The sequence below is a fragment of the Botrytis cinerea genome, chromosome 3 (assembly GCF_000143535.2).
Source record: "Botrytis cinerea B05.10 chromosome 3, complete sequence".
Classification (NCBI taxonomy): domain Eukaryota; kingdom Fungi; phylum Ascomycota; class Leotiomycetes; order Helotiales; family Sclerotiniaceae; genus Botrytis; species Botrytis cinerea.
In genome coordinates, this window is record NC_037312.1 from 2781219 (window position 1) to 2808367 (window position 27149).

Consider the following 27149-nt stretch of genomic DNA (forward strand, 5'->3'; position numbering starts at 1 on the left):
AAGGGGAAATATACCATGAAGCCAGTAGCCATCGTTGTCCACAACTTTTATGCCTTTTGGACAAGGCCAGCAAGGTGTACCACAGATGGATGTGTGTGTCGGATAGCTGATCGGGTCGGATAATCTACCGCTGGTGTCATTATCCGCTTTGTTTTTGGGCGGGAACTATCAGCCGATTCAATTAGTGCAACGAGTTGATATGTCAATGGGACATATTCATTTCATTTAAGTAAAGAAAATTATATTGTAAAGTTATGATAAATGGTATAATAAATAACAGAGAAAGAAATAGTAGTGTACAATTGTTGATACAAAGGAAATCCAAAATTATGCACTTGTTACAGGAGTTTCGCAGATCGATGGATAATATCCTCCAACCATACTAGCCATCTTGCTCCTCTTCAGGTCTTCAATTTTGACCTTATCTCTATATATGAAGGTTGAGGGATAGCGAGTTGGCAACTGCCGAGAATTATTAACACATCCATTGAGAAGGAAAGAGACCGACATACCTGAAGTAACATCTCTGCTTGACGAATTCCCAAATGTTCCGCAATGTATTTCAGCCGTCCTCTTAACCACAATCGTTGAGAACTAGTCGCGAAATCAGATGCTGCCGCTGCAAACACTGGCCATATAGCCCATACGCCCGTTACGCCCTTCCCGCTTATTTTGCTATCGTTGCCACAGGGGAAATATGAGTTCTCGGATAGGGGAAGTTCGGTATCTGGTGATTTCCAGCCGAAGAAAAATGGAATGCTAGATACGATATCCTCTATTAGTACACTTGCTTGTCGCGAAACTTCCACATATTCCGGTGTGAGTTTGTAATCGAGCTCGGCAGTGATCCATGCGGTGCATCGTAAAATAGTAGTCAGAATGAATAATCTCGAAGCGCGTACAATATTATGTGTAGTGGCCATCCACAGCTCGCCGTAAACATCAACTCTTCCTGGATAGCAAGCTGTGGATTCCAGGTTTCTCTCCGCTACATCATCAATCCAAGCCGCCAGTTTGGGTGTCCATTCTTCAGTAAGATTGGCATACCAGGCGACGTATTCTTTTTCGATTTGTTCTGCTTTCCTCATATGGTTGAGTACCTTCTCGATATTGTCTGTGGTATGACCTTCAAGAGTGCAGATCTTGTGGGTTTCTGCGCGTAAGTCTGCAACCTTGAGGTTGAGCACTGATACTTCATGTTGTACTTTATCCTCTGAGGCAAAAGATGTCCACCAATCAATGCCTTCCTTGACATCCTTCGAACGGCTAATACACTCGACAGTCTGCAAATAATTAGTCTAATATCATTCGTTGGTAATGTGATAGAATTACCATATGCGTTCTGACTGCGTCAAATAAAGAGCGCCCGATCTTTGTATCGAGCTGGCTTTTGCCTCGAGCCTTCACTAGTGCGACAGCTCCATTAATATGAGATTGCCATCCACTTAGAGACATGGGATGAGAGCTTATTTGCTAGTCTGAGAGTAAGTTTTATACACGAAATTATACCAGGATCAAGAGTCATTTTACCTCATAGAAAGACAATAAGAACACCGCTGCTAATGTTGCATTTTCCTTTGCTTTACTTGCATCTTGCAGATCGTTGTTGACTTGATTCAAAGCCGTCACATACTGACTGTCGGCCAGAGGTAGGAGCTTTCTAGAATTTGGTTGATTTGCGAGAGCCACGAGGGCGACAGCATTTAAAGCAAGCACAAGTGACGTTTCTCTTGAGCTGGCACATACGAGTGGTATGAGGAAATCTAAATTCCCTTTGGCCGTGGGCCCTCGTGGAAGAAGAACAAAATTAGACAAGAAGAAGCAGGTGGCTTGCTGATCGATTGGGGGCGAGAAATGGCGAGGAATAACTGTTTTGGGTGATCTGAGCAGCTCATTATCGATGTCCGAGACTGGTGATATGGGCATGGCTGGCTCCGTTGAATCAAAATCAGTGTACGAAGATCCATAGAATGAGTGTGTGGCTGTAGTCTTAATGGAATCCATAGTTCTGTGAATGATTCCATTGCCCGAGGTACTCATCCTCCTTTTCGTCGGTCGGTCGTTTCTACTTTGGCCGAATTGGTGGCTATATGAGTCTATGGTGAAAGTTGGAACATTGATATCGAATGAAGTTGAAGCTTTTCGCTTGGTGGCTCTGGTTTGATCTCTAAGTTTGAGCTCGAACTCATCGCGATAGCCTATTATTGTCATTAACATGGGCAGATAGATTATTTTTACTGGAACAACACCATACCAGGACATTCTCGTTTTGACTTTTGACATCTCATGCATGAAGGTTTACCCTCATCGCACTGAAGTAATGATTAGAAACCAGTGCTCCATATTTTGATGCTGATGTGCCGAAGGGAGGTAACATACCTTGATCCGCCTCTCTCTACATAAGTAGCATCCTTTCGATGGTTTTCCCGTGTTGACCATGACAAGATTGTCCAAAAATATGAAATTTGACTTGAAAGCTGTCGAGTTTTCACCAGTCGCAAATATTCCCTTTTGCGGTGCATATATGATGCGAGGTAATGGCACAGTTGGTTGATAAATAAGCTTGATAATCGTATTGCGAGCTGGTATGCTGCGACCGCCAAGAGCCTAACACCTTTCAGTACAATTACATCCGTTGTTTCGTCTTATCCGTCAATAGAAGAAGTATGGAAGTTTTCAAAGGATAGTTTTATGGTTTGCAGCATAATCATCCATGGTTATGGGCAGAAAATGACAGACGGGCATCGGTAAGGTTGTGGCCATTAGCCAACCACACAATATCCCAACCTCGCATGAGACAGAAACATGGTCCCTCACCGATATCATCCAATGATAAAGTTAACCCTTATGTGTCTCAAGACTTGTTTCGAATCGTGAGATGTTTCAAAATTTGGTAATTTTTGCTCTTAATCCAGATGAAGACCAACGCCCGGACCTTTGCAGAACACTGGAACATCAACAGAACTTCTAGAACGATGGAGATGTTGAAAAGAATTGACCTTGAAGTAAAAGCGATTCTTCTTCAACGCCCTAAACACTAGGGATATCTAGGCTAGTTGATGACGGTAGCTATGCAATAGTTGGAACTAAACATCATCTGTACCCACAACTCCATTTGAAATTCCACGAAGTGTGACAACTATGCCTTTATAGAAACACTCTTGAAGTGATTGGAAGATTGAACTTCAATCCATCTCCCGCGGGCTGTGGGTTTAGATGGAACGACAACAGATCGTCAACGGAGCCAGCCTTCCTGCTGCGTAATCCTACTCGAGTAGTCCTGGACATATCCGAATGCTTAAATATCACGTGAAAACTGTGGCTAACTCTTGAAATTCCTTGCTAGCTTCTTTCTTTTTGTTCAAACGAAATTGCCGTATAGCTTTGAGAAGACTTCACTCGAGAGCGATTTCTACCATGTTAATGGAAAGCACGTCGAGGGACCGCCAAGATAGCTGGCAGTAAGAACACGAAATCCGAATCATAATTCGATGTGTACTCGTGGTTCTTGTAGCAAGATACGCAAGTATTACGATATCGGGAATGATGAAGTGGAATCCAATGGCATCCTTGGACTTTTCAAACTCAAACCAATCGATCCTCTGGAAAGTAACATGATTCGAGCTTCCGTCTAGACCGATTCAGTGCAGTCACGTGCATCTTGGCAGATTTTCCCCACTCTGAATCATGCCCCTCCTCAATGATTTGTCTACATTTTCTTGAGATTCGAATCCCCTTTACTATTGACAGTACTTGGGCAAAGAGTGTTGGTTGATGCCAATCGAGTTTCAACTATTTCTCAACAAGATCGTTACGTATCGCGATGGATGTTCCTTCCGCTTCAGAAGTTTCAAGCGCTCTATCTTCTTCAATTGTAGGCCAGGAAAATGTGACCAATGCTCGTCGAGCTCCGAAATCGCGTCAGGGTTGTCAAAGATGCAAGACCAAACGTGTAAGACTCGCTTATCAAGAACATAATAACTTGAGTAATGACATGAGGGCAGTTGAAATGTGACGAGAAGAAGCCGTATTGCCTTCAATGCCTCAAAAGAAAAGCAGAGTGTTGCTATGCTTCACAACGACTAGTTTGGTCGACAAAGCATGAGAAGATCCTTGTTGAGAAGAACGATCGGCCACTGCCATCTTCAGCAAAAGCTCTGAAGAGAGAGTTGGAGATCGGTTTGAAACCTTCCGTGGATCAAACGCCTGGCAGAGGAATGACGGAATTCAATACAAAAGAAGATGATTCCGAAATTGTCAAACATGCCGAATCCTGTGATGGAAGTCAAAATGGATCTGTACAGAGTCCGGAGACTCCGGTTAGGAGATTGTCCACTCCGAATTTTACCGACAGTCTTTCCGCCATTCGGTATCAACTGAGTAACTCGACTGTTCCCGAGTTTCTGGTTCATCTCCCAACCATGCTTGTGGAATACTATTTCGGGTATATTTGTGTTATATTCTCCTCATTTGATGGCATTTTTAACCCGTTTCGGTCTACCGTTGGCCAACTCTGGGACGATTCAGCACCCATATACTACGCTATCCAAAGCATGGCCGCTGCCTATCTTTCACATGACTTTCCACGCATGTCCGTTGTCGGAGCTCAAATGCAACGAGAGACATTTAAGTGCTTATATCAATCGAACCGTGCTGGGGTGGAATCTCATGATAATATTGACAAGACTCTCTTGACTGTGCTTTTGGTTGGTCAAACTACAGCATGGCACAATCCTCGAGACTTAGGTCTAGCGCATTTGAAAACGGCCAAGAGATTGTACAAGCAACGCCTATCACAACAAGGTGCAAATTCAGACAACAAAGTACGCCGACAAAATGAGTTTTTCCAACAGTGTATTTTGTACTGGGATTTATTGGCTGGATTTGTTGAAGATGAAGAAAATATCGCCATGCTAGAGGAGGACAGTACGCTGGTAGAAAGTGCCACTGGCCCAAATACAGATCACCAAATATTTCCTCACCCCTGGACTGGAGTAGCGCCAAAGGTTCAAGGGTTATTCGCTCAGGTCGGAAGGTTGATTCGATCTTATCGAAAGTCAACATTTACTCCAATTTCAAATATTTCTCTTAATGATCCATTCTTTGATTTCAATTCTATACCTCTTCAATCAACTGTCTTCGCTAGCATTGAGTGGACTAACAGAGCACGGCATTTGGAAGAAAAATTACTGGCAGTAAATTTACCAACCGAGACCGAACTCGTCGATGCTGGTGACGAGAACACACCCGTTAGGCAGTACATCTTGCTAGCGGAAGCGTATCGATGCGCTGCTCTCCTAGAGATATATCGTATATTTCCTTCCATCTATTTGAATCGACAGCCTGACTCTCAAGAGATATTATCCTTACCAGTTTCGCATTCTGTCGAGGAATTTTTGATATCGCTTGCGTTACATGTAACATCTCTTCTCGAGAAAATACCGTCAACATCTGGTACTCGGTGTCTTCAGCCTATTGTCATGATTGTTGCTGCAAGTGAGCTTAAATTCTCTACAGCATCAATGAACGAATTTTCTATCGATACACCTTTCGGGGCAAGCCAATTTGGGGGACCTGGTTACAGACATTGCTCCACCTCAGGTAGTGCAGCAATTTCCAGTAGCATCACTAATTTTGAAGTGGATATTGCGGCAGCTCGTCGGTTTATCATTACTCGTTTTCAAGAGTTCAAACTATCTTTGCCTGCGAAGCCCATGGCGAAAGCGTTAATACTGATAGAAGAGACTTGGGCAAGGGCCGATATTGGACAAGAAGTATTCTGGAGTACGTTACCTCACTTTTCACAATCTTTGTGCCAGCTTCACCCTTCTTCTTTTCAACTATGACTTGTTATTGTACAATTTTCTCATCGTGAAAGTATATGCTAACTCATTTTATGTGTAGTGGATGTGATGTCAGAAATGAATTTGGAATGCATATATGGTTAAATTATTTCACTTACGTCATTCTCACACACGGGCACGCGAGAACTGCACCAATTATCATTCACTGCAACAAAATGATGTTTAGCGATGTTATTAAATTTTTCATTCGTTCTATGTTTCCCTAGATTTTTACCGTTTACAAACCGGACGGGGTACTCCTGCAAAGAACCGACAATTCATGATGCATAACTCGATCGACTTTGGATCCACGCGATATTACTATTTACTTTCCACCACCATTGAGTTGAAGAATTTGTCCTACATAAAGTTAGTCACACGAATAATCATTGTTCACGGATAGACCTTACCATTGACCCATTCAGATTCAGGGCCTGCCAAGAATGATACAACTCTTCCAATATCTTGTGGAACACCGACACGTCCAAGTGAGCATACAGAAGCAAGTCCCTTATCAATGATATCTACATCCATGCCTTCAAATCCGCCTGGGACGTAATGCCATGCATTTCTGTTTTTATGTTAGCGTTGCTTCTTGAGACTAGGCTTTGGAAAAACTTACTGCTCGTACATATCGGTTTTGATTCCACCGGGAGCAATACCGTTGCATGTAATCTTCTTTTTACCACAGTCCTTGGCGAAAGATCTAACGAAACCTTCGACGGCTGCCTTACTTCCAGCGTACAAAGCATGGTTTGGTACACCGGACATATTGGCAGCGATGGAAGACATCAAAACAATTCTTCCGTATTCCTCGAGGTGGATAAGAGCTTGTTGAGCAACAAAGAATTGTGCTCTGGTGTTAAGGCCGAAAACTCTGTCGTAATCCTCTTCGGTAACATCTTCCTCCTCCTTGAAGATTTCGGTACCCGAATTGCTCATAACAATATTGAGTTTACCGAAATGTGCCTTAGCCTCCTCGAACAAACGTCTGACTTCTGGTACCTTGGAGACATCGGCTTTGATAGCAAATCCCTTGCTACCGAGTTCCTCGATTTCCTTGACAACCTTTTCCGCTGGTCCAGCAGAGTTGGCGTAATTGATAACAACACTTGCACCACGAGCAGCAAGCTCAAGAGCAATACCTCGACCAATTCCACGACCGGAACCTGTCACGAGGGCGACTTTGCCCTCAAGAGTCTTGAATGGTGCTGATGATGCAGACATTATGTTTTATAGGAATATAAGATAACGTAAGAATGGGTATATGATACGAAAGTACAAAAGGTGCAAGAGGGATTATACAGAAATATAAAGTGTGGAAAGATAAATGAAGTTGTATATTGAAATGGGCAATGAACATCTTATATCATTGGACAAACCCGACCACGACAGCTCCTCGGACCTCTCGGTCTTCGGGCATACATAACAACGCGGCAAGGCTTTAGAGGCTTCCATTCCATCCATAGGCAGTGCTCGTGCAGTTTGAAATTCTTGTGTATACTGACACCCATGCAATTCCGATGCGCTGAATCGCTGACGAGAATAAGAAAAGAACGAATTACAGATCATCACCATTACCTAATAGGGTTATCAACAAAAGACAGGGCCCAATAACTCTCCGACTCCAAACAATCACCATTCCCCAATTTATATTCATGACAATTGTTGATTTTGTGTTTCAACAATACTCCGCACAGCAATGCACGGATTTTGGTAGTAGGATCAAGTGTAGTCCGCTCACTCACTAGGGTAGCTAGGTAAGCGAAGACTTCGCAAGCTGAAGGTCTGATCATCTACCAATCAAGGTACCGATGGAGACTGGATGTTCTCTTCCTCAAGAAATTCTATTCTACTTTCAGATTTTTCACCATCTGATCTAAATCCCATTGAGTTTGGTGAACGGGAAATATTTCCGAATTGATACGAGAAATGGTCAAAGTTGTTGGGCGTACTATTACATGCATTGGGGCGAGGGCCGCTTTGGCTAGGCTCTCGACTACTATCTTTAGGGTTGGGACATCCCCACATTGAGGTCACTCCCCACTTGAACCCATGCCTTTGGATCGACATTGATAACTTCATGATTCAGTTTGACAGATCTTACACCAGGATAGTAACCATTCAACTATGAAACAATAACAAAAGCGATTGCGAGATGCAGCCAGAAAGCAACATGCAGCAAAACAATCCCAGTAAAGTCCGGACTAATGTCATCGTCACCAACCTCATCATCACCATCCCAGCCTTGGCTTACGGAACTCCAACCATTGTTGCGATGCGATGAGACACAACAAATTCCTCTACAGTTCGCTTTAGTTGTTTCAGATCCGTCCAAAAACTGGAGGAAGTCCGAAGAAGTTTCGGTATTGACAGCGTTCTACCACACCATCACTAGGATAATGTTTATTCCATCCATTAGAAAAAGGTACCAGGGGTCATGGCGTGCATATTCGTCCCGGAGGTTGTACAAGCAGCCGGACTCGGGCTCAGGAATTTCACTAAAGAGCGAGGCCGCGAGGAATAGAAGCGGCGCGAAGCTCAAGCTCAAGGTAGCTCATACTTGGATCGTTAGCTCTAGCAGTGTACATATATGAGGTGGAAGTCGTGGTTGTTCTTTCGATTTTTCTTTTGACAATCAATCCACCCTCGTCTTCATTTCTATATCGATATCTACACAAAAAACCTCATACATCATGGCTCAAGGCAGAATTTCATTCGAGGGTAAGCACTTTCCGCTGTGTCTTGGGACAATATATCGATCATAAGGAATAATGCTAATAAGATATAGACTACCTCGACCTCACAGCATTGGTCTTCGATTGGGGTGACAGCTACGATGCAAAGGTAACCCAACCCCATACCCCCCTCCCATCTAATTCCCCACATCTCCTAACACTCCCACAGGACTGGAAACGACTCGAATCCATCATCGCGCCCGAGCTTCTCGTAGACTACACCACCATTGGCAAAGGCTGCTGGGAATCCATGCCCGCTTCCCAATTCATGGCCATGGTAACCGATGACGATTTCCTCGGCGATCCATGCGTCAAGACCCAACATCTTCTCGGTGCTACCCGCTGGGAGAAAATCTCAGATGATTATGTCATTGGACATCATCAATTGAGGGCTGGTCACCAAGTGTACAAAGCTGCAGATTTGAAGGAAATCAAATTGAAGGGTCACAGTCATGCCACCAATGAACATTATTACAAGAAGGTTAATGGGGTCTGGAAATTCGCGGGATTGAAACCACTTGTAAGATGGAATGAGGGTGATGGAGAGAACGATTTCTTGAAGGTTTTCAAGGGAAGCTATAAACAATAAATGGGAAAAGTAATATCTAGTTAGTTAAGGTGTCTGGGGTACGAAAGGTGGCTTGGGTGTCTTCTAGGGATGATAGCTTTTTGGTGTTGTTGAGGTCAATATATCCATTTTATATGATTCTTGAATGTTTGAGTGAAAGGTGATTTGCTTTCTAGATGTCAAAGTTGTCATTCGGTTTTAAGTCCTATGTATCACTGACTTGAGTTTTCAACTAGGATATTTTTGCACATCGATTCGATAGCGAAGCTATGAACTCATGGAGCAAAAGACTCTTCCAATTTTCTCTACTGTCAACAAAGATCTTATCAAAACTCGTATACCTGAAAGCACCAACTGTCTAAACATTCCATTATATAATATCCTGTATCCTGTTAACATAAGATCCATTATGAGGAATCATCGGTATTGAATCGTATTTCTCATCTCATCATCCGAGAGATCTCGTTGCATATCATACCCATACCCATACCTCACCAATCCACACAACATCCATCATCAAGTAAACTTCCACATTCATTCTTTCCGATGTCCTTCCGACCTCACAATACCCCGTCCAAGGGCCGAGTAACAGAATAAAATAAAAACAAAAACATAACATAACATAACATCTAGAAATTTTCAAATCCATCACGAAAGTTCACCATGGCTTGAAATTAAAGTCAACATCAAGCTTGGATCGAGGATGGGCTGGTGTTGTGTCTCGGAAAATGCTATGTGGTGTAGGAATCAGGATGTATCTACACTCTTATGGATTTATCTATATTGGGAAAATTGAAGGGAGTGGGATATTCAGGTTTATAGATATTGTATATAATCACTACATACCTACCTACCTACCTACCTACCTACCCATCTCCAGAAACTCATTTCTCCAAATCTAATTCCCTCATAGATCTTAGATATCCCCTGCATGGAACGAGATGACAGAGAAGAGATTTATTGTATATATATATATATATATCGCGAGAAGTTAATTCTGGATTCTAGACTCCGTGGTCGTTTGAGGATACTCCCCAGCGTCTTCTACATCTTTGACAGGAAGAGAAGAGGAAATTTAGGTAGGAAGATCAGGGAGGTAAGGGAAGGAAAATGATATATAAAACCCCCTCGTTTACTGTTCAAATCCTTTTTTATTTTTCTCTTTACATATATCGAGAACAGACAAAACGACTCGTGGGCAAGGATCTAGCAGAGCGATATAACACTCAATCATCTCTGACTAGAATATCGAGAGAGTTTGTGTGGTTCTGTACTTGTATAGTTGTATAGTTCTATAGCCCATCTCCTCATTCATTGGTGGGATTTAACAATGGCGATTCTGTAGATACTCGTAATAAGTTTTTTTTGGAGGAAATACAGCATTGTTGTCAGCATCTATCTATATCTATGTAGGTATCTTTAATCTCGTCTATAGCATCTGATACTCCATTCCTCTGAACAATCGTTGATATCCCTACTCTCTATCATCCATCATCCCCTATGAGCTAAAAACCACTTACCTCGCTATCACACTCCCATTGTAAGTAGGAATCTCCACATCTCATCTCTCATCCCCAGAACCCGCGAAATGGATGCATATCCCGAAACACGGCATACACGTCCTCGAAAAATCATTCTACTTTTTTTCTTTCAGTTTTTTAATTTAAAACTCATAAATACCCACCTACCCACCTAGTACCTAGTACCTATTATTCATATGCGATTCTATCAGGAGATTATGGATAGAGATGAACTACCAAATCCAGGATATTCTACTTCATCTCTTCTCTTCTCTTGCCCCCACCATCTCATATTTACCAGCGAGGTGGCTGGGTGAATCATATACATATAGCGTTTCCTCGTACATTCTACTCGTGCATTCTACTCGAGATTGGAGGAAGAGAAGGAGGGGTAGCTAGAGAATAAAGAACAATTGTGAGTATACAAACCACTCCTTCCCCCCGTCCCCCGTCCCCCGTCTCCCCCCCCCCCCAGACCTACAACGGCCACTCACGACCCAAAAAAGTAATAGTTTCCTCAATCAAAATTACGACAAAACCACAGACTGCAAAGAGTCTACAAATCATTCAAACCCATCGAGTTCTCCTACCTCACAGCTCGATTGTGCAATGTGTATACCATGATATCATTTGTAAAAAAAAATAAAAAAAATCGAGGTTTGACGACTGTGGTAGTCTCAATAATAACAACAGCAATAACAACAGCAATAACAACAGCAATAACAACAGCAATAACAACACCGATAACAATAGAAAGAATCTCTGCGATAAAACCCTAAAAATCTTATTTAGTAATATCATCCCCCTTTACAAACTCATCCAAACAGTCACATCGAAACATCCATATCCACATCCAGATCCACGTTCACGCCCACTCCAATTCCAGCCCTAACAAGATCTCCACCATTCCTGAACCCGCATCCCCCATTCCTCAAATTCATAGATATGCATACCCCAAACCATTTCTGCACATCCACTCTCCTCTTCCACTCTCCTCTTCCGCTCTCCTCTTCCACTCTCCCCACGCCCTCTCTCCCATTAATCCACATCCAACTCCAACTCCTTCATCATATCATTGAACATTCAAAACCACAACGGACTCGCTGTTTCTGCTCAGGCCCGAGACATCCAAGACATTTGATTTCCATTCCAAATTCACTGTAGTTTCCTGCCTGCCTCCCTCCCTACCCTTGAAATCTTGATTTTCCGCCTGGAACTCCTGCCTTGAAGCTTGAATCATGGATTGCGTTTAGCACTCCTCGCACGAGAGTTTGAACACATTTTACCCAAAGAATGCCGAAGCCTTCCTCTAGATTTTTTTACCTAATAAATTATAAGATAGATAGATGTACATACTCGTCGAATCCAAAGACTCCCACAATCCACAACCCACAAACCGCTACATCCCAACCCAAAATCCTCACCCATCAAATCCATTCCCTTCCATTCCATCACCATCCCCCTCCACCTTGTCAACCATAAACCCCCCCCAAAAACCTCTCAACATCACCTCCATCCTCCAACTCCCCAATCCAACTAACATACTGGTCCGGTCTCACCAGCACCAAGCAACCCCTCTCCTTATCCACTCCAAACCCCTCATATGCCTTTCCATGCCCTTCGTGATACGAAAGATCATCCACATAGACCTTGCTATAATCATAACCATTCCTTTCACTCCAAGGATGAAAGATATCCGGAAGGTCTAGAAGTTCAATCTGTATTCGCGGTGCGCTATGGATCATCAGAACTTCGATTATCGAGTCAGTTCCCAATGCATGCTTTGCAACGAGTGCTTCTAATCCTTCACTTAGAGTTCTGATTCGAAACATTTGATTCCCGTTTGATATGTCTCCTGCGAAAACTACAATTCTCCAATGTCCATCACTCTTTAAGAGCTCTTGAAAATGCCAAGGTCTCGCGTCTGATTGATTGAGGACTTTGAAACTGGGTATTCGCATTCCGATTTTGATATTAGTAGCCAAATGTTCTTTTCCTATAACTCTAGCGTTAATATCCTGGGTGGCTTGAATCTCATAACCATTTGCTTCAGCATCATCAGCATCGTCAGCTTTGGCAACAATGATACTAGCGCCGTAATTAACGGACACACCACTAGCAAATAAATTCCCCTTCTTAAAAGCATCTTTGAATTCTTCCATACTAATGCCCTCTTCATCCATAATATCCTTTGCTGGTCTACCAGAGAATAGTCGAGAGAATTTATGGTCAAAGGCAATGAGTTCTTGAGCAACATGGCGGCGTTCAGTTTCGTACGTTTTCAAGATGGATCGATTAGCAGTTCCATTGAGAACGGCAGCTATTTTCCATCCCAAATTAAATGTATCTTGCATACTAACATTCATCCCTTGTCCAGCTTTAGGAGAATGGGTGTGTACTGCATCGCCAGCCAGGAATATACGACCGTACTGAGAAAAATTCGAGGCAACTCGCTGACCAATTTGATACGCCGTCCACCAATCACAGTATTCGTAGTCTAGTTTGTAAGGTGCCATTATCTTTCGGGCAGAATCCAAAATCATTTTGGGATTTATGGAACCTCTTTCAACCGTTGATCCGATTTCTGTTGTGGTGATTTGTATGTAGAGTCTGACGAGTTTGTTTTCTCTTGGGATGACCATCATGCTACCTGACTTCGAAGAATGAATTGCACATCGCATTCGAATATCTGGAAAGTTTGTGATAGGAATAATGTCAAGTACACCCCAAATGAAATCGGTTTGTTCCCCTTCGAGTTTAATTCCTAGTTGTCTTCGTGTCCAAGAATGTGCACCATCACATCCTATTAGATATTTTGCCTTGACCGTCTCATTTATTACTGTCAGTTCATTTTCATGTGCATCACTCAAAACTTCATCGGTGTCATTATCAGCCGCTATGTTACTTCGGAAGAGACCATCCGAGGTTGCTGCTCCATCTATCGTTGCTTGGGTCTGCTTGGGCTCAATTTGGCCGTCGGTGAGATGTTGTAGAACGACTTCAATAGGATATTCATCCGGATCTTCCGCTTTTGTTTCGTCGAATGCTAGCGTATATGGAGATATCCCACGTTCAACTTTGATTTTACTATGTTCTTCGAGAGAATCGAGAAAGAAGCTTTCTATTCGACCTGGGAAGAGACGTTTATATTAGTTACTTGTTACTGCCATGAAATCATCCATTATGCATACCTTGATGCAAAACAACCTGTTGGAACCGACTGATTCCTGGTATAGTATCTGGTATTCTATCCGATCTTCTCAGCTTTCCTTCAGAGTCTGGATTCCAGAGACAAATCTCAAGCATATGATTGCTCTCCTTCCATACTCTATCGGCAAAGCCAAACGAATCAAGAATTTCCAAGGTCCGGCATTGGAGTCCATCAGCTTGACTGTGACAAAACTCATGTTAGTCCATGGGCTTGCTGAACCTCGAGACTTCCGATAATCCATACCCGCTAAAGATCTTGGTGCCTCTCTTGTCAATGATTCGAGCATTGATTCCACAACGAGCCATCCATGTTGCTGCCATAAGACCAGCGGGACCAGCTCCAATTATGAGAACGTCCACTTTTGAGGCGGTTTTCCGAGTCATGTCCATTGTTTGTACACGGCGTAAATGTGTCTTGGTCGCCTCCGATTCAGACAGTCTCACAGTAGAAATTATGGAAGTCTAGTGAAGATATATCGCAAAGAAACTTAAAGTTTTGGTTAATTGAAGTATTGAAAGGGGAAATAGACCGTGGTTCACGGAATTGCCTTGAGAGTTTAACTTGAAGCTGTTCTCCCAACTCCAGCTCGATGCGGGGTTACATATGAGGGTCACAATTGGCGTCCGAAGAGTAGCATTCTTCGCAATCCTGGTGATGCAGATGACAGATGACAATAAAGCCACGGCTTTCTTGTATTTGAAAGGGAAGTCGTTACGGGCCCGAGAAGGAAGTGGCCTTGCAATTGCAGACAGATATATGGATGTATATATGTGTATATATATACCCCTTCGTCTTTCTGTTTTCAATTTGCCTGTCGTTCTGCCTGGGTCTTGGGTGAATGGTTTGTATCGTGTGGAGACTTTCAGACGATCGAAACAAGCAAAGACACTGTAGTTGGTGACTGTATCTCCCTGGGCATGAATTGTCACTGTCCTTGCCTTTCCTCTGCTTGCTTTTCCTCCGCTTGCCTTTCGTCCCCTCTCCTCTCGATGCAGTGGATAACGCGGATTGCGGAATTGAAGCTCACTCACTCATGTCACCCACCACTCTTCACACGCGGCAGTCCCGACAGATGCATCATTGCGGGGTTTCCTCATCGGGGAGGTAAGGAGATCTCCAAGTCTTCCGTTCCTAGCTGGCTCGTAAATCTCAAACCTCCGATTGGTTCCAAGCACTTATCTCCGGTCCCCACCAATGTCCCTTACCTAAGTTCCCCTTCACATCCCAAATATCCCAAAGCTCCATCTACTGATTCATTCCGTCGACACCAAAAATCGATCCATACTGTGGGGTGTTGCGGGGTCTAAAACTTAACAATTGTAACATGTAGGAACTGATTGTCTCATCAATTGTAAGCAATTGGAAATGGTGGCCGCTATGTGGACCGAGAAGTTGTGTTTTTCGTGGAAAGTTGATCCTAAGCCGCCATGATCCGACGGAAGTGCAGTACCCTTCCGACGGATATATATATTCAATGTCGTCCAACTGTTAATTCCATGAATTGAACGATATATCTATCATTTCCATCTTCTTTTGCCCTCACTCATACCTGTCCACATATCCAAAATGGCCAACGCAATAGCAGACACCAATGGCAATGCTTCACATAAATTCGATCCAAACTTCACACAAAATGTCATTGACGCAATGGGACCCAAGACCAGTCCTCGTATGAGAGAAGTTATGGGATGTCTCATCAAACATGTCCACGACTTTGCGCGAGAGGTAGAACTTACAGTTGATGAATGGATGTTGGGAGTAGAGCTTCTCAATGAAGCAGGAAAGATGAGCGACCATAAGAGAAATGAGGGACAATTAGTTTGCGACGTCATTGGCTTAGAATCGTATGTTTTAATTCTTCCCAGAGTACTGGCCCGTATCTCTAACAAACAAACTTCTCAGACTCGTGGACGAAATCACATTCAAAAAAGCTGCAGATGCAGTTGATGCTCCCACCGCAAGTGCGATTCTTGGACCATTCTTTCGACATGATGCTCCAGTCTTGGAAAACGAATCTTCGATTATTCAAACGGCAGTTGATGATGGAGAGATAGTGTACATGCATGGCACAGTCACAGATCATACGACCAAAAAGCCTATAGTTGGAGCTACGGTAGATGCATGGCAAGCATCAACCAATGGATTATATGAACAACAAGATGATGAACAAGCGGAACATAACTTGAGAGGAAAATTTAAGACTGATGAGAATGGACATTATGGATTTTATTGCTTGAAGCCAACTCCTTATCCTGTTCCTTTTGATGGTATGTCATTTATCATTTTCGAAGAGGTAAAGCTAATCATTTCAAGGTCCCGCTGGCAAAATCCTACAATTATTAGACAGACATCCATTCCGACCTGCACATATCCATTTGATTGTAAGTTCTAGGTTTCGTTTTGAGAATTGACCTATATCTCGAACTAACACACAATTCACAGGTCCAACACGATGACTACAAACCTCTCACAACCCAAATCTTCAATTCCAAAGACGAATATCTTCAAAACGACTCAGTCTTTGCAGTGAAAGATTCACTCATTGTCGATTTTGTTCCTTTGAAGAATAATCCCAAAGCATCTCTAGAACTCAATTATCCAGTCATTCTTGCTCCTCAAACCGGAGCATAGAAAGTCGTCTGTCTAGTATATCATCGGAGTATGGGAGGAGTACTGTGGAATTTACCTTGTCAAAAATATTTCGAAATTCAATATCAGAAGAATTTTAGTTTTCTTTTCTTGAAATGTTATATGAACACACTGTTTGTCTATTATCTAGTATATCAATTCAATAATATATTCTTCAATTTTTGAATCTTCGTGTAATACTTTACTATCTATCTATGACTGATATGAAATTACTGGTCTATAATATGATTTCTCATTTTATCATTTCTTTTATTCTTCTGAAATATATAACCCCTTTCTTTCTTTCTTTTATTTTCATTTTATTACAATAATAATAAGAGTAAGAAAGATTATATAACTAACTATTACTGGAAATCACATGGGAAATTATACAAGAAATGAGAAATGAGAAAATTAATCAAGTATATATTCATTGTCATGTGTAATAGATAGTTATACCTAGTATTCATGACTTTATTTCTCTTCTTCTTCTTCTTTGGTTTTTATAGTTTTTGTAGTTTTTGATTGTTATTTGTTTATTTGTTTATTTGTTTATTTGTTTATTCATATTATATGGAGATGGAGAGAGAGAGAGAGTAGGATGTAAGAAGGTATGAGAAAGTGTGAGGAGGTATGAGGAGGTATGAGGAGGTATGAGAAGATATGAGGAGGTATGAGGAGGTATGAGAAGATATGAGGAGGTATGAGAAGAGAATGAGAATAGAAGAGGAAGGGAGAGAAAAAAGGAAAGGAAAGGTATTTAAGGGTTAAAGGGTTAAAGGGTTAAAGAATTAAAGGGAGTAAGTAGTAAGTGCTCTTTTGTTCAGTTCAAGAGTTTGAGTTTGGGTTTGAAGATTCGACATATTGAGGAAGAGGAAGAGAATTTATATATCATTTATTGTTGCGCTTTTAATTTTACAAATACAATCTCTCATCCCCAACCCATCCTATCCCAACCCATCCACCTCACTTCTCTCCCACACCCCCCCTCCCCAAAACCGCCACAACCCCCTCCCCCCCAGCAACCACACACCACTCCCCCCCTCTACTCCAAGCGCAACCCCTCCCCATAAAACTCCACCCTGGAACCGTCTCGACCTTATGCGGCTGCAATCTCTTCAACGGATACGCCTGACGAATATCATATTTTTGATTCCACAATTTAATATCCATTCTCGTGGTGGGGATTTTCTCAACAACGATGCCTTCTGCTTCACCTTCCAATTTCAATCCGTTGAGATTGGGGTGAGAGTTCATATTTGAGTGTGAAGAGGGGCCAGAAGTACTTGTGGTGGTGGTGGTAGAACTTGCTGGACTTGCATCTCTTACTCTATCTGCGACACTTTTGAAAGCACCTCCTCTTTTAGCTCTGGTACGGAAAGGAGTTAAGAATGCAGGACGCTTCATTTTACTTTGGGGTTGTTCTTCCAAATTGGGAGTTTGCTGACCAGAGGTTAAGCCGGAGTTTGATAAAGAAAAAGGCCCTTGTGGTTCAGGGTCATGTTTAGAAGTAAAGTGCGGAGGTAAAGAGCGTAAATATTCATCATAAGCGACTAGACGATTGAGATCCCAAAAGTAAACTTTGGATCCGAGAGCAGGGATTGCAAGTATAGAATGAGATATTTGAGGAAGGCCAGTGTCTGGGTCTAAGTTTTGATCGGGACCGGAGTCAGATTGATTTGAAATCGGAATACCTTGAAAAAGCGAGAAGCGGATCCAAGCAGTTTCTGTTCCGGGAGCGGAAAATCTGAGTTGGAATTAGTTCAGGACTGGTAAAATTAAAGATGGAAGCATGATGATAAAGATACAAAAGGAATGATGTAAATCTGAAGGATGACGCTCCGCTGGCCCTCCGGGGGCCACTGCCGTGGAGGCAGACTATTCGGAGAGAATATCTTTTTTTCAATGATAACAAATCGTGTCCATCCAAAGACTAGAATAACATCTCACCTGCCGGAGAAGCCAAGAATGACAACCTAAGGAAGTGTGCCACGCCACGCCATACGCGCGGGAAAAATATTTTAACGCCTAACATTAAAAAAATCAAACTCATAACTTCGAGCGCAGCGAGCTATGGGGGTTTGGGGGCTTGCCCCCATGATATACCAAGAAGAATCCTAGCAACATAAAATAGTTACTAGTACTATTATACATTGGGATTGGAGTGGAAAGGGAGATTACTTCTGGTTATCATGCATTGAACAAATACAACCAGATTAAAACAAAATCACAAGTCTTCTGTTAGAAGAGGGACACAAAAATTTAGGAAACAGAAGAAAAAGAAAAAAGAATACATACTCAATTAACCTAACATAAGGATCGTTCTTTGTTGGGTCCGTAAAACATGTTAAAGTTGCACTCCCATTAGCGGCCTCATGTTGAGTTGGTGCTTCATCTTGACTTGGAGGTCGACCTTCAGAATCAAATCCTGTGATATCCCAAAGTACTATACAGTCCTCACACGCTGACCGAGAGAGAATAGAATCGTCGTGGAATTGAACGCTTGGGACGAGAAGGTCAGTATAGATTTTCAGTTGTGGCCTGAGGTAAGGAAGGGGCAAAGAGGAATTGAATATGGTGATGATGGAGACATGAGGAACTACCAATCGATTGCACTAGTATGAATCTCAGATGTCGAGAAATGTGGAAATTGAATTTCTGTCGCTCTATTTGTTGCGGTATTAACATCCGGAAAGATGGGCAATGACCACTAAATATGTTAAAAATCATATCTTTCTCCCCAGAATACGAATACTAACAAGACATATCATGTAATCTTCTCCACCAGACAACAAATATCGACCAGAACGATGAAAAGCCTTTTGTGAATTAGTGATATAAGATAAGTTTATGAATGATATGGACATGGTATGGACATACGATTGTTAGAATGGTTGTTCTATGACCTCCTGATAATATCGCCGCACAAGGATGTTCCTCATTGTTTCGATCTAAACTCCAGATTCGAATTGTAGTATCTTTAGAACAAGATGCTAATATCTGAGGGTCAGTTGGAGAGATTATCAATTCATTAATTGCCTATCACTGATCAGTCTTTTCGATTCTACTTCATGATGAATTAGTGATCATACTCCTCCGTGCCCTACAAGTACCTAATAATAATTAGTATTTGGTACACGAAGACATACCAATGTCACTCACCCTAATAAGTTCGCCCGAAAGTACATCCCAAATCTTGATTTTGGCATTGAGTCCTGCTACACAAAGGAGAGGCTTCGCTAAATCTTTTGTCCAACAGCATGCGTAATGCTCTGTATCTGGCTAAAGATCTCGTATCAATGATCAATCATAACATGATTATTGAAATCAATGACTTACCTCCTCGTCGATAATCAACCGTACGACCTCGATTCCTTTTTTGTCAGTAGGGGGTCTACATATCAAAATCTGTGTTTCATTTAGTAATTTAGATGTGATGACTGAAGGAAGAGGAAAAACTTACATGTCTCCCACCTACCACCGCATAAATAGGATCGACACCAGGTTTATTGTACGGATAAAATTTAACTGTCCAAAATTCATTATTTTCGATTGTTGGGGCATTCTTACGTTTTTCTGAAACTTGTCAGGCCATAATTAGATATGAGGGGATACCGAAACGGGTGATCACATACCGGTAGGAAGATTCTAAAGAATGATATATCCAGTTAGATGTTGGGTTTTTTCCGCTCACCGAGGAATCTTTCTTGATACGCTTATAAGAAAACGTTGGTGGAAGCATATCAAATCCTCACCGACATGCTCTGAGAAACACCCGCGGTTGCATATTTGGATATGTACGAACTTACCGCAAATTGATGAGCCTCTTTTAATTTCGGCAATTCCCATTCACCATGCCCATGTTTCCAAGTCATGATTTAGTAAGAGTAAATAGTTACTTGATTGGCTGTCGGTATATTTTGAATGGAGTTCAATGCGGGTTGAAATGTGATAGGCGTTGCAGGATGCAATGTAGGAGAGGTTTGACTCTCGGAGTTGATACTACAAAAATACACTTGATCTCGATTCTGTAGTACTTGATTCAAAATACGGACCGATACCTTCATTGAATATGAAGATGGAACCCGAGATGAGAACAAACGGGTGCACTTGCTGTCGATTAATAACCCGACCAAGAAGTTGTTTCCACCGACTTGCGGTAATGAATTCCGAGAAGGGATTTGATAGAAGTTCTCATCGAGATTTGAGATGAATCTGGAGTAGTGAGAATGATTAGTCCACGTGATTATGGAGATGGATGTTTGTGTTTGGCGTTTCTGGCGTTTGGTGTTTCGTTTCACCAAACCAGCCATGCTTTTCAGAATACAGACCGGTTCGAATGTTCCAAAGGCATAATCGTCCCAGCCCGTCGTAGCTCATGCATTCGTCCAAGAAAAGAAGAAGAAAAAAGAAAAGCATAGTAAGATCTTGCACGCATATTGATTGTGTAACTTTGGACGACCTCTCAACCTACCAAATTCACGGAAGAGGTTTTGTCTGGGTGGGCATTCAATGTTTTGATAATGGAACATCCATCCAAGGCATAGTGCAGCGGAAGATTGTTTTGTTTTGTTTTTTGATATCAGCATTGACTTTGCTTACCTCTTTTCAATATGTGGTTGGATGTGATTGAATGTCAAGATTAAAGTTATCCCGTCTTTGCTCTCAAGACTGGGTATCATTCATGCCGTATGGAATCAAGTTCCGACGTATGTTTCTTATCTTTTGATTTCCCTTCAATTTTGATTATCGTTGCGCTGCGTGCCGTGCCTGGGTATTCAGACGATGAGCTGATTGATTGGCTAGGTAGGTGTGTGGGTAGGTAGGCAGGTAGGAATGAAATTGAAGGGCTAAATGACTCGGGGAGTTTTGGTGGATGGTGGTAGTGGTGGGTGGCGGCGGCGGTGGTGGTGGTGTTGATGGTGGTTGAGGCGGCGGGAAGGGTAAAGGGTCGTGAGGAAGGGAAGTGAGTGGTGGAAGTTTTGCTGAGAATCCCGTTTGGGGTTAGTGTGATTTAGCATGATATAGGAAATGTATAATAAGGAATGATATAGACAAGCAACAAGCTACAGTGCAGTCGAAGTGTAATACACATATAATACCTATAAAACCACAGATAAAAATACAGGATCGTCCAATCAATTGCAGTTGTGTGTTCCTGTAATTACCAAACACGTATATCCAGGATATATATAGCTGGATATATATCGAAATCCTCTACCTACCCATCTCTCTATCTGTTCACCACCCTCCCTCTACCCATCTACCCATCTATCCATCTACCCACCTGCCCATCACTATGATCCATTCACCGTGTTCAAACGCTTCCGTTGAGTTGCCGAATGGTTGCATCAAAGCCATCCGTCCATCATTGCTACCCACGCTTGCCGCGTACTTACCACTTGCTTCGTAGTACTTACTGGCCCTGATTCAGTATTGCTTTTGTTAAGACCACCACCGATCAACGTTACATATTCGTCCGACCCAGAATTCTCCAGGACACAAGACGTTTTTGGCCATCATGATATCATTCAGCGTGGCAAGCAATCCAATAATACGAACACGAAAGAAAAGGGAAAAGAACGAAAGGCACAGAGATGTCGATGCGAGCATTCCGCATTTCATTGTGTACATACGGGTACATAGCAGCACACACACACAGCACACAATAAGATAGATACATACCTATGTCCTCTCGGCCTTTCTGTTCCTCCCGAATATATCCGATTTCCCATATTCCTGATCCCGTAACTGAGCGTGCATCCATATGACTTGCCGTCGAGCTTTTTACAAATCCTCGTTATTTCATGCTCATCATTCTCTTGGTGATAGGTGTCATTGCATAGGCGGGTGTTACTTGATGGTTCCCGTACGCTGTCTTGTCATGTACTTGCGCCCCTCCACCAGCTCCCCTTAATATATTCCCATCCTGATATCTTGGGAGAACGCATTAATCATGCCACAGTAATAACACGGGGAAAGAATGGACCTCCCGGTATGCCTGACTAGACGAACGAGCCAAAGAGACGAAGCTGAGAAACATATGGCTTGTTTGATGCGTGTGGGGAGCCAAAGGGAATCAATTGAGTTTCCGCAAAGACAATCCCCATCCAACGGGGATCCTGCAGATATTTCTCAAATTCCCTGGGTCAATTCGACCAATAGATGGATGGATTCCCAATACCTTGTAGATAGTATTTATTATCTCAAGCCCTAGTCATAGCCAAGCACTTTTTGAGGCTGAAGCCTGAATACAGTAAGTAGCATATGGGACAGCACGGTCTAGAATATCTGTCTAGGTTTGTAATCGACAATAGTGAATAACGCTCCGCTGGTCCTCCGGGGGGGGATTGCCATGGAGGCCGAGTATCTGAATTGGATTGAAGATATCAAATATGGCAAGAAGTCCACGGAAAGAGTTTAGACGATCGAGCTGAAGTTACCAAACGGGAAATGGAAGGACGGGATAGGATAGGATAGGATAGGTATCAACAAACATGACTAGTTGGTAAGTAAAATCTAACCTCTCTCGTCTCTGTATATAAACCTCTGACTCGAATGCCATACCCAGCCCGCTACTCAGGAGGTGGGTCTACATGCTGGCAGGAATTTTATCATCAACCCCTCGGAACATCGTCGACCCTGGAAAATCAAAAAAACCAACTATATCTTCAGAAATCACCCTTCTTGGGGATTTGACACAGGGAGGTCTGTAAGGTTACATTCTAAAAATCCCTAAAAATACTAAGCACACTAAAAAACACTTAAACGATGTCTGTAGTTTATCGTAGCCGGTTTTAGCGCCGAGGAGTTTTTCCCTATACAGGTTGCAAGAGAAGAGAAACATCGCATCCCATCCCATCACATCATCTAGATGGGCTAAAACACAAATCCACGACGACAGACGACAGACGACTAATCGACTGGGCACTATTCATCCAAATTCGAGACAAAAAAAGAAAAACGCACTCTCATAACTCTTCCATCATTTTCCATCATTTCCATCATGCATACGACACCATTACACTAGACGCCCTACACGGACGGCATGGCACCTTTTATAACCCCTCCCAGAATCCTCTTGTTAGAACTTCGGAACACAACGTTGACCTGGCTTTCCTGAAAGTTGTAACAGCGGCTGGTTACTCCAACCCCTTTCCATTTCATAAATAATTTCCATTTCCCAGTCCCGAACATACATACACACATACATACTTCGTACTTTATTAGACTGCAACCCTTGTGACAGCGGCACAGCGGCAAAGATACCTACCTAGTACACACGCACACTCCTTCCTGGCAAAAAAAAAGTCTGCATATTCGTACCCTGTCGATCAATTGAATCCTGGGAACAGGGCAATACGACCCCTAGGGTCCATCATCATCATAGACGGAGAAAGGCCCTCGATTCGCTTGTTCTCCCGCAGTCATCCAATTATAGTGCTCAATTCAAAAGTGGCCGTGAAAGTGGTCGCGGTGGAATACGCAACAGCAACAGTCAGTGGTACTGCATTTCGGGAACGGGGTTAGGGATTTCCCTCAAATGGCCTCGCGGGGTTGAGAGCACTCAGACATTACACATGACAGACGCATCGCCTCCCAAACTCTTCTCGAACCAATCCAACCTATTCTTATGCTTTTGGATCGACGATCTCCTTCAGAAAGCATTATTCCATTGCCTCAGTTCAATGAAATTATCATGTCCAATCACCATACCAAAATAGGACCACATACATCTAGCTCCGTTTCTATATAACCTTCCTAGCCCCCCCCCTTTTCAATATTTTTATTTTCCATTCCTCACATCACACTTTATACATATCACTTGTTGAAAGGTCAACTTCGAGTCCTTCGATTCAAATCGTCTACCAATAGAACTGAGCATCTTATTAGAGATACAAACGCCAGATTCTTCAAAATGGAGACTACTTTTATGACTATTCACAGTGAGTAAATTCTTTCTCTAAACTGTACAATGATACCAGAAATGCTTCTTATTACTATGGTTTGTGGAAAAGTAAATGTTTATGGGGAAAAGAGGGCCGCTTTCATGTGGACAATGATGATGGGCGGAGATTAGTAGGACATCATAAGGAAAAGTTTTCTTGTTGATGTTCCTTTTGTTATTGGTATCATTCGGGAGCAATATTCAAAACCTTGGGTGGATAAGATAGTCCAGGGGCAATATCTCTTTGTTATAGAACAATCAGTAAGGTATTCAAATGATTACGAGTATCATTATGGGGGCAAGCCCCCAAACCCCCTTTGCTCGCTACGCTCGAAGATCTTATTTTCACTACTAGTCGGCCCCTACGGCAGTAGCCCCCGGAGGGCCAGCGGAGCGTCATTTATTTTATTGATTCAAGAATGTTTGATGTATTAGGCTAACGTTTACTTCTAATCAGACCTTACCCCTCAAGCCAACATTCTGTACGCCTCAGAGTCAATCTCTGAAATTCTTGGGTATGAACCTGAGGATGTTGTAGGTAAAGCTTGGTTCGAGTATTTCGATAAGAACAACGACAATACTCCATTTGCTCGTCAAGCTACAAGTCAGGGTGTTCACTTGGAGAAAGCTGCTGTTATCTATCATGCCAGAATTGCACATAAGCAACCCCTTGCAGGTGGGAAAACTGACTGGATTACTTGTGAATGTGTTTTCACGGTTGTTCATGATGTCTTGGTTGCTTGTACGAGTCAATATACTGCGGACTCGCATGAAAATTACATGGATAGAATTCGTGGAGCTATCAGTATGATTTTTTCTCCCTCCCTATTCTTTTCAATTTTTTAACAGCGATTTAGGAAAGGAAACTTCCAAGAGCTTGGTTAAACGTTTCACTGCTCCTCCAAAGGATTTGAGATATCACATGTTGGAAAACCTTTCCTTCAAATTTCGAGACCCAGTTACGGAAACTTCTACCCGCGAACCAAGAGCTGCTTTGATCCTCAATCGTTTCACTCGAAGCTTGACAGTCATGTATTCCACTGAAGCAATTGAAAAAGTTCTTGGCATCAGTAAGGAATATATTGTTGGTAAAAGCTTTTACGAGTGCATTCAACAACAATGCTTGACCGAATCCATTGCTGCTATCGAAAGCGCCAAAGGAAACGATTCCATCGCTCATCTCATCTTTTGGTGTCGCGATCCACGCCATCCTCATGAAATCGAAGAACTCAATCAAGCCCTTGATGATGCTAGTGATGTTAGTGGAAGTGAAGATGAGAATGAAGGTGATGCAGTTGGTGGAAATTCCAACTCAGCACCTTCTCCAACAACCACACGAGCTACTTCTCAACCTAGCAGAGAAAGCGTCATTCGACGAAACAATCGTCAAAGATCTGCTGCTAATCCCAGTACTGGTCAAGTTTTAGCAGTCTTTCAACAAATTCAATTGGAAGCTGTCATTTCTTGTACTTCGGATGGCTTGGTTGTCATTTTGCGTAAAGCTCCTGCTACTTCTCGTATTGAACATCAAGCTATTGCTCCATGGGGTGTTAATCCAATTGCACCACATGTTGTTCAGCCGGATCCAAATGATCGCTTTGTTCATGGTCACGAAGCTACGGCTCTTCAACCTGGTGCATCTAAAGAAGAATCCATCAAGAGTATTCGAGAAGTGGCTGTATTTGCTTGGGCACTCTGTGGTATCAATGGAAATATTGGAGCGTATGGGCGTGGAATCCCTGGTCCCAGATCTCAACCTCCAGCATTACCCGTTTGGAATCCTCATGGACCAACCGAAATGGATCCGCCGGTTAATCAAGCAGAAGTGGATTGGGCTCGAAGAAATGGGAAGAGAAAGGAAACGGGCCATTCACTTGGTCATGTTTTCAGAGAGGAGAGAAATGAGAGACGAGAGAAGAGAAGAAAGTTGGGCGAAATGAGACCTGATGGCTATGCTCAACATGATTATCAACCAGCCAGTACAACTGGTTATGCTGATCAGAATAATGGATATTCTGGTACTTCCGCTCCTGGAAATGAAAACGGAAACGGAAATGGAATGGGAAATAATGGTTATGGTAATGGTCATCATGGTAATGGTAATGGTAATGGTAATGGTACTCATTAATAGTATCTCTCCCTACCAGACAAGCTTGTGTAAAGCAACGAGACTTGTATCCAATGACTGGACAGAGCGCTGGATTGAAGGGGGATTTGATTACAGGCAAGAGGGGAGGAAAGAGAAAATCCGATTTCGACATGAGAATTTGATGCAGTGTTGCGATGATGAGTTAGTTAGTTAGTCGTTCTTTGGGGGATTTTGATGTGCCTACTTGCAGGGGATGTTTATGATTCTTTTACGATTCACGGGGTGTTTACATACCGCTCGATATGATGTGATATAACTTGTTGGGAAAGTAGCAAATAGCTTAACTTATAGCTTAACTTATAGCATATAGCAACACACTCTTTTATTTGCTGGAATGGGATTTTGGTTTGGTGTTTAGGGATGATTGGTTTGTGAAATTTGTAGTGATATAATATATAGTATTATGATATATAGTATTATAATATATAGCAATATAGTAACCCACGGTAACAACCAAACCATCACCACCAGAGACTTCAAAAGAAAGCACGAAAAGATTAAAAAAAGCTCGGACCTCACACTCACACACACACATGTCAAACGG

The 27149-nt window shown here is 42.4% G+C and overlaps 8 protein-coding genes across 9 annotated transcripts; 4 read left to right on the forward strand and 4 right to left on the reverse strand.

The window, feature by feature from the left end:
- Nucleotides 1-230: 230 nt before the first annotated feature.
- Nucleotides 231-3570, reverse strand: Bcztf2. The gene is made up of 6 exons (XM_024692189.1): nt 2380-3570; nt 2255-2312; nt 1531-2198; nt 1333-1473; nt 513-1283; nt 231-462 (listed from the first exon to the last, which is right to left on the reverse strand). The coding sequence occupies exons 1-6, from the start codon at nt 2437-2439 to the stop codon at nt 328-330; spliced, it is 1833 nt and encodes a 610-aa protein (XP_024547964.1). The 5' UTR covers nt 2440-3570; the 3' UTR covers nt 231-327.
- Nucleotides 3571-3728: 158 nt separating this feature from the next.
- On the forward strand, nt 3729-6009 carry Bcztf1. The gene is made up of 3 exons (XM_024692190.1): nt 3729-3952; nt 4005-5784; nt 5905-6009. Exons 1-3 carry the CDS (start codon nt 3824-3826, stop codon nt 5946-5948), a joined length of 1953 nt encoding a protein of 650 aa, XP_024547965.1. The 5' UTR covers nt 3729-3823; the 3' UTR covers nt 5949-6009.
- An 11-nt stretch (nt 6010-6020) lies between these two features.
- Nucleotides 6021-7281, reverse strand: Bcbrn2. Its single transcript, XM_024692191.1, has 3 exons — nt 6466-7281; nt 6254-6414; nt 6021-6203 (listed from the first exon to the last, which is right to left on the reverse strand). Exons 1-3 carry the CDS (start codon nt 7068-7070, stop codon nt 6169-6171), a joined length of 801 nt encoding a protein of 266 aa, XP_024547966.1. The 5' UTR covers nt 7071-7281; the 3' UTR covers nt 6021-6168.
- A 1022-nt stretch (nt 7282-8303) lies between these two features.
- Nucleotides 8304-9284, forward strand: Bcscd1. Its single transcript, XM_024692192.1, has 3 exons — nt 8304-8567; nt 8635-8690; nt 8751-9284. The coding sequence occupies exons 1-3, from the start codon at nt 8540-8542 to the stop codon at nt 9168-9170; spliced, it is 504 nt and encodes a 167-aa protein (XP_024547967.1). The 5' UTR covers nt 8304-8539; the 3' UTR covers nt 9171-9284.
- Nucleotides 9285-11432: 2148 nt separating this feature from the next.
- BCIN_03g08120 (hypothetical protein) lies at nt 11433-15070 on the reverse strand. Its single transcript, XM_001554902.2, has 3 exons — nt 14124-15070; nt 13861-14060; nt 11433-13799 (listed from the first exon to the last, which is right to left on the reverse strand). The coding sequence occupies exons 1-3, from the start codon at nt 14267-14269 to the stop codon at nt 12142-12144; spliced, it is 2004 nt and encodes a 667-aa protein (XP_001554952.1). The 5' UTR covers nt 14270-15070; the 3' UTR covers nt 11433-12141.
- A 6-nt stretch (nt 15071-15076) lies between these two features.
- BCIN_03g08130 (hypothetical protein) lies at nt 15077-16686 on the forward strand. The gene is made up of 4 exons (XM_001554901.2): nt 15077-15724; nt 15783-16147; nt 16194-16261; nt 16323-16686. The coding sequence occupies exons 1-4, from the start codon at nt 15447-15449 to the stop codon at nt 16509-16511; spliced, it is 900 nt and encodes a 299-aa protein (XP_001554951.1). The 5' UTR covers nt 15077-15446; the 3' UTR covers nt 16512-16686.
- Nucleotides 16687-17357: 671 nt separating this feature from the next.
- BCIN_03g08140 (hypothetical protein) lies at nt 17358-21534 on the reverse strand. 2 transcript variants are annotated; one of them, XM_024692193.1, is made up of 12 exons: nt 21111-21534; nt 20318-20723; nt 20144-20156; nt 19972-20084; nt 19848-19916; nt 19671-19790; nt 19601-19621; nt 19389-19547; nt 19268-19327; nt 19112-19218; nt 18807-19010; nt 17358-18255 (listed from the first exon to the last, which is right to left on the reverse strand). In XM_024692193.1, the coding sequence occupies exons 2-12, from the start codon at nt 20381-20383 to the stop codon at nt 17475-17477; spliced, it is 1713 nt and encodes a 570-aa protein (XP_024547969.1). In that variant the 5' UTR covers nt 20384-20723; nt 21111-21534; the 3' UTR covers nt 17358-17474. The 2 variants fall into 2 exon arrangements, with proteins under 2 accessions (XP_024547969.1, XP_024547968.1); XM_024692194.1 differs by having other exon boundaries at nt 19972-20090; nt 20840-21534.
- A 1145-nt stretch (nt 21535-22679) lies between these two features.
- Nucleotides 22680-27075, forward strand: BCIN_03g08150 (hypothetical protein). Its single transcript, XM_024692195.1, has 4 exons — nt 22680-23016; nt 23080-24454; nt 24914-25261; nt 25314-27075. Exons 2-4 carry the CDS (start codon nt 24427-24429, stop codon nt 26582-26584), a joined length of 1647 nt encoding a protein of 548 aa, XP_024547970.1. The 5' UTR covers nt 22680-23016; nt 23080-24426; the 3' UTR covers nt 26585-27075.
- The last annotated feature ends 74 nt before the right edge of the window (nt 27076-27149 follow it).